Here is a 13,247-nt window from a genome sequence, read left to right on the forward strand (position 1 = left end):
TGGCGATTAACATGGTATTTTAATTAAGAGGGGTGTTTTTACTAAAATATAACAAGATTATGGGCATATATGGGTAACAATGACCGTTCAAAAAAGTAGCAGTGTACAATTAACTGCCATTAAAGTTTAAACGTGGGGAATGTGACCCAAATGTGGTAATTTAACCACAATATGCACGTGACCACAAGGAAAGATTGATTATTCGGGTAATAATAATTATTACTACGATTGGGTGTAATTAAATTAGCTTGATGGCGATTAACATGGTATTTTAATTAAGAGGGGTGTTTTTACTAAAATATAACAAGATTATGGGCATATATGGGTAACAATGACCGTTCAAAAAAGTAGCAGTGTACAATTAACTGCCATTAAAGTTTAAACGTGGGGAATGTGACCCAAATGTGGTAATTTAACCACAATATGCACGTGACCACAAGGAAAGATTGATTATTCGGGTAATAATAATTATTACTACGATTGGGTGTAATTAAATTAGCTTGATGGCGATTAACATGGTATTTTAATTAAGAGGGGTGTTTTTACTAAAATATAACAAGATTATGGGCATATATGGGTAACAATGACCGTTCAAAAAAGTAGCAGTGTACAATTAACTGCCATTAAAGTTTAAACGTGGGGAATGTGACCCAAATGTGGTAATTTAACCACAATATGCACGTGACCACAAAAAATCATGGTACCTAGATTAGGATAGATCTGAAATAAATAAGGGGAAAGTAGGGAATTCTCAGTAGCTTGGGACACTGATCAGGATTAATCACAATAATGTCATCATCATCCTTCATCACTGGGCAACCACCCACTTCTGATGATGATGATCGCCATAGCCAGGATGGTGGTGACATCCCGCCGCGGCCGCACGCTTTCGTGTTGCCATATCCCGTGCAGGGCCACATCAAGCCCATGATGCTCCTCTGCAAGCTCCTAGCCAAACACCATGGCTTCATCATCTCATTCCTCAATACGGAATCCAACCACAAGCTCATCATGGAGGATGTGGGCCCAGAAGTTCATGATGACAGTGTTGGCCAAGGTAATGAACATGGGGGTAGAGGAGGTATGGATGAGAACTTCCGTTTGTTATGGCTTCCTGATCCTGTGCTTCCAGAAGATGACCATGGAGATGATGAGGATGATGCACCTGAGTCCCACCTGAATAAGGTCCACATAACCCTAACCAAAGCCTTCCTGAATACAAACCCTAAATCATTGGAGCATCTCGTCCGGGCCCAGGACCCGCCGGTGAGCTGCCTCATCTTGGATTTTGTCACCCCGCGGATCGCCCACGAGCTGGGCGAGAAGCTCGGCATCGCCCGCCTCTTCTTCTTCATGGCATCGGCCGCGAGCCTGAGGATGATGTTACGGAGCGGAGAAGTGGGCGGGGCGGAGGAGAAGCTGCTCTCATACCCACTCCTACCAAGCCCCCATGTGCTGGAGCCCTATGACATAAACCCTTACCTCAAGATGTGTGGGAAGAAGGCCAGTGATTACATGTGCAGGGCCTTCAATGCATTGGGTAGAGAGGGTGTGCTCCAAGAAGGGGACACCATCCTCATCCATACCATAGAGGAGGTGGAGGCCCAGAGCCTCGCCGAGCTTAGGAAGAAGGACAAACCTTCCTTGAAGGTCCTGCCCATTGGGCCTTTGCTTGATGAGGGGAAGCATGATGCTGCCCATATGCACCTCTGGAAGACAGATTACTCATGCCAAGCCTGGCTGGACACCCACCCTCCTCGCTCCGTCCTCCTCGTCTCCTTCGGCAGCCTCTCCTCCTTGTCCCCCGCCCAGCTCACGGAGCTCGGCCTCGGCCTCGAAGCGTCCGGACACCGCATCCTCTGGGTCATCCGGCCCGGCCAAATCATCGGACCGAACCATCGTGATTCCGGCCACCCCCTCCTCCCGGATGACTTCTTCCTGCGCAACCGCGCCCGCATCTCGGTCGTCCCGTGGCTACCCCAGCTCCGAGTCCTCTCCCACCCCTCTCTTGCCGCCTTCTTCACTCACTGTGGCTGGAATTCGACCCTCGAAAGCATCTCCTCAGGCGTGCCCATGCTCGCTTGGCCCTTCTCCGGCGACCAAATGCAGAACGCCCGGTTCATCGTAGACGTTTGGCGCGTCGGCCTCCGCCTCCTGCCGCCCGGATGCTCCGAGATCACCCGAGATGTTGTGGCCACGAAAATCGTCCAACTAATGGACGGGGAAATCGGGGAAGGCTTGCGACAACGGGCGCGAGACTTGAAGCGCGTTGTCGACACGGCAATCGCCCCCAATGGATCCTCTACAAAAAATATGTCGTGTCTAGCCCAACGATTGACCAAGACATAATTGGGTCAACAATGGCATTGAAGAAGAAGGTATACAAGATCCAAGGTACCCATGAAAGAAAGGTCAAAAAGAGAGTTGTCAAGGATATGATATATTGCCTAAGTAACGCTCATCTTATATAATATACACTACTATTATTAGCATGTCCTGGAGATATATTAAATCAAAGGTCTGTTTTACTGCTTATAAACTCATCGTTTGTACTAAATGACCATATTTATCACTCTTTGCAAGTACTTTAAAAGCGATTTTCTATAAACTAACCCTAAAGCAATACAATAACAGTACCTTCCGTTTAATGTTTGTAATTTGATAATATCCCCTTTCCGTTATTGTTCTAATGAGATAATGATTTGTATGTATGTAAACCAATTTCTCAACATGAGCATGAGTCAATATATTTCTTTTTTTTGTATGTATAGATGAGAATGTACTCCAATTTCTTTCACAAGAAGATGCACATGAACCTTGAGAAAGCACACGAATTGCAAGTCTTTTTAAGTTTGGAGTGCTTGCTCCAAATGTTTCCCACCACTTAATTGCATCATGCATTCTAGTTGGATCATTTGCCATAGGAACTTGAAATGAACTTTTTTGTTGAGTTCTATAAGCATAGAATTCATCTAATAGAACAACACATAGAGGTATATCACCATTAGTATACTGCATAATAGTTTCCATCCAACTTGTATTGACCTTCTCATCAATATCTTGAATTTTATTTCTCCAAATTGGATGGAAAATAAAACCAGTTGCATGCAATGGGAATGTAGCATTGTCCATCTTTGCATGCATATTCCTCGAATTTCATCAAGCAATAAATTATCTACATCTTCAATGTGGTTTATTTCTTCTATCATACAATGAGTACATTCATAATTTAAACCCATGGTCGCACCTTCTCTATACGCCAATCTAAGAACTTTTAATATTGGCTTGCATATATTTACTATCTTCTTTACATTTGCCCAAAAGGAAGCATCAAGTATAATTGAAACTATTTCTTCTCCTAGTTGTGTTTTTTAATCCTTTCCATTGACACCATTGTTCACTAACCACCATTCTTCTTAATCCACCTTTGACTCTATCATCCAATAAGTTTGACGACATGATAAAACTATAGGCAAATCTAGTAGTGGAAGGCGTTAACAATTCTTTCTCACTAAACTTACGAAACATTGCCAAAGAATATCGTTTTTGTGTAATAAACACGATTACCTTTGTAGCTAATTTCAAAACATCATGAACCCAAACACATTTTCCAATATCATCAAACAACAAATCGAGGCAATGACATGTGCATTTGGTAAAAAAGATCATGGGCCACTCTTTCTATATCATCCTCCCAGCTACCACACAATTTGTTGCATTGTCCATACAAACTTGCACAACATTTGATGGGCCAATATCAAGAATAACATCCTTTAAAATCTTAAAGATATACTCTCCCGATTTACATTCTCCACTAGTGTCAACTGATTTTAGAAACACAGTGCCATATGTAGAAGTAGCCCTGACATTAACTATAGGTCTATTCTTTGTATCTGACCAACCATAGCTCACAATAGTGCATCCAACAGTTTTCCCTTTTTCTCTAATTTGCATAATCTCATTTTCAACGTATTTCACCTCTTTTTTAAGTGCCTTTTACATAATTGATTAGGAGATGGTCGCTTATAAGAAGGCCCATCAAGTGCTACAACTTTTATTAATTCACGAAAATATGTACTTCCCACTTTTGCATCTGGTATACCGTATCCTCTACAAAAAGAAAATGTCTGGATTGCTTCATGTACATTTTTATTAAGTTGCTTTTGCCATAACACTTTCAAAGGTTCAACATTGTCTACTTTCATCTCTATACTTGTTGATGCATTACCAAAAGATGATGAAAGGCATTTCATTGATAGATGTTGATTCCACATTCATATCAACATTTGTGCTACTATTTTCAGCATTGCATTCCGTTGATGATTCACCGTTCATGTCAACATTTGCACAACCAGGTACCCTTTTTGTACTTCAGCTTTTATAACAACATCAATTTCACGACATTTCTCAACACCTCAACCTTTTAAGCCCAACAAGTGAGCTCTAATTTGAAAGGGGCCACCAACAAATATATGGTGGCAATGTTTGCATTGAACGATAGGCATACTCTTATCATGTTTTCTCAAAATAGTCACATGATTCCATTCAAAGCTCTTTTGCTTCACCATTTTAGTAAATTAACCTTTAGCTAATCCTGAAAGAGATTAATTTGATACATAAAAATGAATTTTAACATTTCTGATCCAAAATGTTCATTAATCCTACCTCTAATTAAAATATAATTGTGATTGGATAATCCTACAATTATACCATGAATATATCATGGAAGATTGGACAACATTGAGATGGGAAGATAGACTTACCGAGTTTTGGCAAAACCCTAGTTTTCAAGGAATAATTTTCAGAGACTTTCTTATCCAAAATGTTCATTAATCTTGCCTCTAATTAAAATCTAATTGTGATTGGATAATCCTAAAATTATAGCATGAATAAATCATGGAAGATTGGACAATATTGAGATGAGAAGAGAGACTTACCAAGTTTTGGCAAAACCCTAGTTTTCAGGGAATAATTTTCAGAGACTTTCTTATCCAAAATGTTCATTAATCCTACCTCTAATTAAAATCTAATTATGATTGGATAATCCTACAATTATCGCATGAATAAATCATGGAAGATTGGACAACATTGAGATGAGAAGAGAGCCTTACCGAATTTTGGCAAAACCCTAATTTTCAGGGAGCAATATGCAGAAAGAGGTCTCAGTTAAGAATGTATGTGTTATATAGGAAGAGCAAAAGACGTAGGCAAACCCTAAAATTCCAAGGAACCAATGTTTGTTGTTGTTCGCTGTTTCAGCTATTCCCTGCAGGTTGTTCCCTATTCGCTACTCGTCGAATACATTTTTTCAAAAAGAAAAAATTTAGGGGAAAAAAATTTAACGAATATTTGAACATGCATTCTTATGCGTATCCGTTGGTATTCGTGGGGGAGGCCCCATGAATGCGAATATGTCAATCTATGGTCCCCCATTAACATGACATTCATTGTCTCCTCAAAATACACTCTCTCATTACAGTCTATTTTCATTGTGAAATATATTGTGATAAATGTAAAACATCTGACACTAAATGGTTGAAAAGAGTTGTAGGGGAGTGGATGAGGTGTTGTCGTGGGGAGGCTGGTTGCAAGTTATGTGGATATGCTTTGGAATCGATCCCTCACTATTTTTGGAATTGTGTAGAGGCGATTGGCATTTGGGGTAGAAATCTCGGGATCGTGGCAACTTGTGGTATTAATGGGAAAGTTATGTGGGGGTCCTTATAGAATTTGAAGTTAACAGGAGAGGGTTGGGCGGAACAGTTAAACCCACTGGGTCATAAATTTATATCACAGGGTGGCAGCGTGTTCCAATGTACTCGAGTGCGACCTGGCACTAACTTTGCATTTTTTGAGGAAATATGAATGATGGTGGCGTGCTTATCTGTCTGGCACATTTGAACCATGCGCTGTAAGTTTGTCTTTCAGTAGCGACGAGGTGTTGCTAAATATTTGGTTCAAGCTGGTATCGTAGGTACGCAGATACTATGACTCGATTCAAAGGGAATCAAACGAAGCAAAAAGGGCACGGTCAAAGTTTTTGTTGAAATGGGGTGGTTCTCCTATGATGGTCAAATCTTCAATAGGGCCTAAATGGAACTACCAAGCACCCAGGTGGTTGTTTCTGGCAATGGCTTATATTAGTGGACAGGAGATGTAGATATGTATAACTGCAATATAAGTAAGTTACCATAGTTGTGGTACCCGGATAGCTTTGTTGTAAAAGTGTAGGTGTGATAAATTTGTTTGTAAATGAGGGGGTTGGGATTATGATAAGATTTGTGAGGGGAAGGCCAACGTGAGTTTTGCTGAATTTGTTGTTGGTTTTCGGAGTTGTTGGATATATAGATATCTCTAAGGTTATGTTAGAGATATGCCCTAATGTAAGCATATGATAAGGATAAAAGAATGATAGATAGAAAGGAGAGAGAGAAAGAAGGGTGTCAATCCACCCGACCACCCCCGAGCGAAGGGATCGAGACAGACTCAAGCCTCGATCGACGTCCCATACCACTGTCGAGTCATACCTGGTGTTGGCGCGCTCGCTACAACAGTTGAACCACCACGAAACAGAGTCTCGACGTAGTCAAAAAAAGATGAAATGAGGGTAGCTAGGCCTCTTATTTATAGCGATACCCAAGGCCCCCAGGCAAGTTCACACTTGGCCTAATGGGTTGTCTCAATCCCAAGAATTAAAAGTAATCCTCCCCTTCTTTACACTCTCGTTTAACCCTCACAGTTATCCACGTGTATAGAATACTACGGTAAATTCTCACCAAGGGATATTATATGGTCATGCCCGTAACATACTCCCCCTCTTTAAAACATTCACTCTTGCAATGGAAAGTTAGGGAAGTTAGTTCTAAGAGTATTTTCGCGTTCCCATGTGGCATCTTTGATTGATTTATCCATCCATTTTATTTTAAATTCTCGGATTCCTTTAGTACGTAGTTTTTTTGTTTTAAGATCGAGAATTCTTTCTGGTACATGTGGTTTAGAGTTTCAGTTGTAATTGTATTGTCACCAGAACCTAGAAGTTCTTTTAGACGACTCACATGAAAAACCGGATGAATTTCAACACCATCATGAAGAGCGAGACAATAGGCTGATGACCCAATGTGTTTAAGGACTGTAAAAGATCCACAAAACCGTGGGGCTAACTTAGTGCACTTACCCTTAGACAATGTCTTAGAATTGTGAGGTACACGTAAAAATACCTTTTGTCCAGGGTTGAATACATGAGGTTGCCTATAATGATCGGCATAAAAACGCGCTCTATATTGAGCTGTTTTTATATTATCTCGTGCAATATGCAACATATCTTGCATTTTCCGAAGAAAATTTTGCGTACTTCGCAATTCATCATGATGTATATTAACATCAATTGGGGCTCGTGGTTGAAAACCATACATCAACATAAAAGGACTATATCTCGTCGATGTATGCTTGGAGCTGTTATAAGCAAACTCCAAAATTGGGAGATAAAGTTCCCTTTTTGTTGGTTTTGTACCAACGTTGTCGTAGTGTAATTTACACACTACGTGGAAATTGCATTTTGTCCATCCGGATAGAGAATGAAATACCCGGTGAGAACCGGACGAAGAGAAACCGGCAAGGAGGAATCGGCAAGGAAGAACCGGATGAAGAAGGCCGGTGAGAGTCTCTTACGGGATAAAGAGACACAATTGTAAATAAAAGAAACATTAAAATTTCTATTACATACATAGGGCAAGATTCAAACCCTGCACCTCCACACAGACAAACTCCAGCCTTACCATTATACTAACTTATTCTAAGTGTTTCAAATATAGATTTAATACGTATAAAACCTTTATTTTCGCCTACCTTTATTAAAAGGTAAGTCATGCATTTTTAGAATGCGTGAAAACTTTATTTATATGTATACTAATAAAATTACGCATGCACATCTAGTGGGCATGAATGCTAAATTTAGGAAATCGTAGTGGGAAAAGTAAAGCATGCAAATTTAGAGGGCATGAACAGTTTAGAAAAGCAAGAAGTTATGCTTAGCCTCTTTTGTCCTTATATAAGGAGAGAAAGATGTATAAGGGTTGGTTATTTTTTGGATTAAGTATTGATCAATATAAATAAATAAAAATTATTCGTGGGATTAACGATTTATGCATCTACTTCTTTCTTAACAACCTAAGTACCAATTAATATAGTATACTCGTGTGATTCACAAGTTTCTTATCTTTCTCTTTGCTATCTACTCATAATTAATCTCTATCTCACAATCTCCTTTCTCCTAGTCCAAAACCCCAGCGGTTCCCACCCGACTCACGTAACGATCTAGCGCCGAGAGGCACGACACAAGTGGTGAACCCGACGTGAAGACGGGTGGCAAGGAGATGGAGAATCAACAAGCTAACAATATGATGGCGATGTTCGAGCGGATGCTACGAGAACAACGCGCGATGTCAGAGATTTCGGCAGCAGTAGAGCGGCTCGTGCAACGCAACGGGCAATTCAACGGTAAGGATGTGTCGCGATATTTGCAGGACTACAAGGTAGAGATGCTCTGGTGCCGGATTTCGGAAGGACTGCAAGTGACATCCTTCAACCGGTGGCGACCGACGGGCTTCAAGGGAGTATCCACGGGTTACAACAGCAAAATCTGACGTGGGAAGTATTTGAAGAAGCGTTAAAGACCACATTCGCCATCGAGGACTCCTCCAAGGCAACGCGGAGGGGATTCGAAGATTGGGTGGAAACGCCAGGTAAGGGGTTGAAGGTCCTCGAAGTGTATTCGTCATTCGAAAGTCGGTTCGGGGGGTTGTCCGCGAGAGATCAAACTATTCTTGCATCGGACAAAGTCATCATGTTTTTGCGATCTGTGGACGTCCGGGACCGGAAAGATCTCGGAATGCTTCTGGAGGACACGACCACCGAAAGCGGCCTCACCGAAACGTGGGAAAGCGTGCGGGATATCGTCGCGCGATATGTGAAGAGGGGGCAGTGGCTTGCTAATGAAGAGAAGAGGGTTTCGGAACCGATTCCGAAACCGAGATCCGGATTGGAGGACCATCAACTGTGGGCTTGAGAGACTACGACCGAGAAGGGGATTGACACAACCACGGTGGAGCAATTGCTGAAAGATATGGAGAATCTGAAAATCGCGATGGTGAAGAAGTCGGGAGACCATCCCACAAACTCCAAGTATATGGACCGTCGATTTATATGGTGTGATAGCACCGAACACGATCGGAGGGATTGCGACGAGCACAAGGAGGCGTTACGACAGGATCTTATCTACTATGAGGGAAATCAGATTCATTCAATGGACTCTCGGAAGCCACTCCGACCGAACTTCCGGAAAGGCGGCATGAAGAAGGTTCTAGAGGAGGAAATAACGGCAAAAGGTAATTATGCGACAACCGTGGGAATAAGTGTGGGTGAGTCGTTGGGAGCAAAGGCGTCTTTTTGGTCGGATATGCTAGAAAACCCCAAGAAAACCGACTCCAATGAGATCCGAAGCACCACGAAAGGCATCCGTGAAGCTATAGGATGGGAGTGCCCCGTGGATAAGAATAGTGTGTTTGCTTTATGCCAATTGCATGAAGTGTATGTAGATGAGAAGCGACGACGCACGGATGAGGCGGCCGGTCCATCGAAGACACTGGAAAGCTGGAACTCTGGAGGTAAGGGAAAAGAAAAGATGATTCCGGCATTCAAGCTCGTCTCGGACATCGAACAACAAACGGACTTGAAAAAGGTGTTCGAGGAGAGAATCCTCAATAGCCGGGTAGATTTTTCACTTCGAGAATTACTCGGAATAGCGAAGAAGGAGTTCCACGATCTTCTTGTGGATCTCGTGAAGAGAAAAAGGCAAAGTACGGAGGAGAATGCTCCAAGGGTGAATGCAAATACCGTTCTAATGAATCACACCGAATTGGAGGATGAAATACCGAATTCTCACTACATAAAACCACACTAGGCACGCGCAACTACGGAGACTCCGGTCCGAATCAGTAACATCAAAGAGCCCGTGCTAGCATTGATTGATCACGGATCGGAGATCAACTTGATGTCCAAGGAGTTCTACGGAAGGGTAAATGGCCTATTAACACGAATCATGGGTGGAAGATCCGAGCAGCCACTAAAGCAACAGAAGAACTATTTGCGGCTTGTCCGGATGTGATGGTGAAGATCGGGGATATGGAGATAGACCAAAATTTCTTCGTGCAAGATGAGGTTTCACACTCCGCGATCCTCGGGCAACCCTTTATCATGGCTTCACGGATGGAGACAAAGGTGCTCGATAGCGGTGTGGCTTTTGCACGAATTCGGAGCCAAAACGAAGGGAAATCCGTTAAATTCCTAATTGTGCCGGAAAATCATGAAAGGAACAAGTGGGAGCTCTTGTCCCAAACGAAGATGGATTTTTAGATCGCACTGTTGCGGAGTGGGGAAGTGATAGTCCGAGAAGCCTTGATACCCCACACAGGAAGAAGACTCTCGGAGCAAAACAAGTACGAATCGGTCCGGAAGGGGCATCAACGTACGTAGCCGTAGCCGGAGGAATGAAGAAAGAATACCGAAAGGTAGAGAGTAAGTTACGGTCGGCATCAATAATAAAAGAAGATGAGGAGAAGGTGGCGATGGGGATTCTAGAGCCATCAAATGCTCCGTACTCAAATCGTTAGTTTACGGTTCTAAAGAAGAATGGGTCACTCCGATTTATTCAAGATTTGCAACCGGTGAACAAGGTCACGATCCGGAACTCCAGAGTCAGTCCGATACTAGACAAATTTGCGGAAGCATTTGTCGGTCGCGCGATATACTCCATCAGAGACCTATACTCCGGATATGACCAATTCCAACTAGCTGTGAAGAGCCAAGACATCACTACCATGCAGATACCGATAGGATTAGTCCGGATGTGTACGCTACCACAAGGCGCGACGAACTCGGTTGCACATATGATGAATGCGATGAACAAGGTGCTTCGAGACTGCATTCCGGAGATAACAATGCCGTTCCTAGATGACATTCCAATGAAAGGATGCGCGGTAGAAGAAAAAGATGAAACTATGGATGATCGGGGATGTCGAAAGTTCGTAGTTGACCATATTCGCGATTGCGAGAAAGTGCTTCGAAAGTTAGAAGATGTGCACCTAACACTTTCCGGTGAGAAATCGGCATTCGGGCAAGAAGAAATATTGGTAGTCGGACATCTATGTGGGCCCTATGGCCGAAGACCGTCACCAACCAAGATCGACGCGATTCAAGCTATGAAAGAAGTATGCGAGTCACAATCCGAAGTTCGAAGGTTTCTTGGAACATATGAATTCTACCACATATGGATTCCGCACTATGCACATATAGCGGACCCACTCTATCACTTGTTGCGGAAGGGTAAGAAGTTTGAATGGAAACCGGAGCATACCAAAGTCGTGAAGAAGCTCAAGAAATCACTACGCAGGGCAAAAGCACTAAAGAAGCCGAACTATGACCGACCGATCATAGTAACTGTTGACACAAGTCCAACCGGAATCGGATGGGTCATCAATCAAGCCGATCCGGAAGGTTCGCGATATCCGATCCGATTCGGAGCAAAGGTTCTCAACGAAAGGCAACGCGGATATGCACAAGTTAAAAGAGAATTATGGGGAATCGTGTCGGCAATCAAATCGGATCGAGATTATTTGATCGGAGCCGAAGTAGTGATCGAAACGGATTGTCTTCCGATACTCGGGATGATGCGGTGTTGCATGATACCGGATGTGGCTATGCTAAGATGGATTGCATATGTTAAGTCGCTTAATCCGGAGGTACGACACATCTCCGGAAAAGACAACGCGGTAGCGGATATGTTATCAAGGGCGCGGTTCGGAGATAACATAACCGAATCCGATAATGAAGAAGTTTCCAAAGACTACTTTGCTTTGGAGCACATATGCCGGGTGAACATAATCAAAGAATTCCGGGAAGAAGAATACGAGGGAGAAAGCTTGCTGATCGGGAAAGTGCTACAAGAAATCGAGGAATCATCGGACAATAAAGAGAAGAGAGCTAAGATCTGAAGTAAGAAGCGGCAAGTCCGAAAGTTCTTCTTGAAAAATGGATTACTATGGAGGGAGCCGAAAAGACCGGATGGCATACCACTTCGAGTAGTCGGGACAAAAGAGAAACGAAACCAGGTCATGTCCGAATTTCACGAATCTGATTGGGTTGGACATCGGGGAACATGGGCAACATTTGGGAAGATCAAGCAAAGATATTGGTGGAAGAATATGTACAAAGATGTCGCGGAGTTCACAGAAAGCTGCGAGAAGTGTCAAATCTACTCCGGAGTTCGACACCGAGATGAGTTACATCCGACATTCTCACCGACAATCAACTTCAAATGGATGGTTGACATTGTAGCCATGCCAACCGGGATCGGACAAAAGAAGTACTTGGTGTTAGCTCGGGAAGATCTCACAAATCAAGTAGAAGGTCAGGCGCTACGAAGGAAAACGTGTTCTGCGGTATGTCAATTTCTTTTGGAAGAAGTGTTTTGCAGGTACAGGTGTGTAGGACAAATGATTGCGGATCGAGGAGAACTTGACTCTGATAAAGCTAGGGGATTCTTCGCCAAACATGGAGTTTGGTTAACACTAACAACGGCATACAATCCGGAAGCCAACGGGAAGGTCGAGCGAGGACATAGTCCGATCGTCAAAGCACTTGCCAAAGCATGCGACGGAAGGGTGATGGATTGGCCGCAGATGCTCCCGTATGCACTATGGGCGGATCGGATGACGCATAGCTCCGTAACCGGTTATATGCCGACAAAACTTATGACCGGACAAGCACCGGTAATGCCGACGGAAACCGCAATCGCGACATGGACAATGCTACCGTGGAAGGAAGAGATGAGCCGGGAAGAACTACTAGCAGTCCGGATACGACAACTGGAGGGAAGACCGGAAGATGTAGCGGAAGCGTCACGCCGACAACAAGAAGCGCGACTCCGGAACAAAAGCCGGTTCGACACCAAACACTAACTATGACCACGGAAAATTAAAGAAGGAGATTGGGTGATTGTTTATGATAGTAGTTTGGATCATCAACATACAACGATACAGAAGTTCGCAAAAAGGTGGTTTGGCCCATATGAGGTTCGGAAAGTTTTCGACAACGGAACTTACCAACTAAGTGAGTTGGATGGAACAATACTACGAGTGCCTATAGCAGGGAAACGGGTGAAGATCTTCAAGAAGCGGACTAACAATGAATCT

At 43.1% G+C, this 13,247-nt stretch overlaps 1 protein-coding gene and 1 long non-coding RNA gene across 2 annotated transcripts; one reads left to right on the plus strand and one right to left on the minus strand.

Annotated features, from left to right (window-relative positions):
- The first annotated feature begins 746 nt into the window (after window positions 1-746).
- On the plus strand, window positions 747-2,605 carry LOC147857822 (linamarin synthase 1-like). The gene has a single exon (XM_087327894.1). It carries the CDS (start codon window positions 790-792, stop codon window positions 2,347-2,349), a length of 1,560 nt encoding a protein of 519 aa, XP_087184020.1. The 5' UTR covers window positions 747-789; the 3' UTR covers window positions 2,350-2,605.
- Window positions 2,606-4,490: 1,885 nt separating this feature from the next.
- Window positions 4,491-5,175, minus strand: LOC147857823 (uncharacterized). The gene is made up of 2 exons (XR_015530524.1): window positions 5,112-5,175; window positions 4,491-4,594 (listed from the first exon to the last, which is right to left on the minus strand). It is a non-coding gene; the product is annotated as an uncharacterized LOC147857823 (long non-coding RNA).
- Window positions 5,176-13,247: the final 8,072 nt, after the last annotated feature.

Source organism: Azolla caroliniana, unplaced genomic scaffold, assembly GCF_043228905.1.
Source record: "Azolla caroliniana isolate FFs.n. ecotype wild unplaced genomic scaffold, voAzoCaro1.0.p SCAF_11, whole genome shotgun sequence".
Lineage (NCBI taxonomy): Eukaryota > Viridiplantae > Streptophyta > Polypodiopsida > Salviniales > Salviniaceae > Azolla > Azolla caroliniana.

Excerpts from the sequence above, each read along its gene's own strand:
- LOC147857822 (XM_087327894.1), top strand. The coding sequence starts at position 790 with ATGTCATCATCATCCTTCATCACTGGGCAACCACCCACTTCTGATGAT.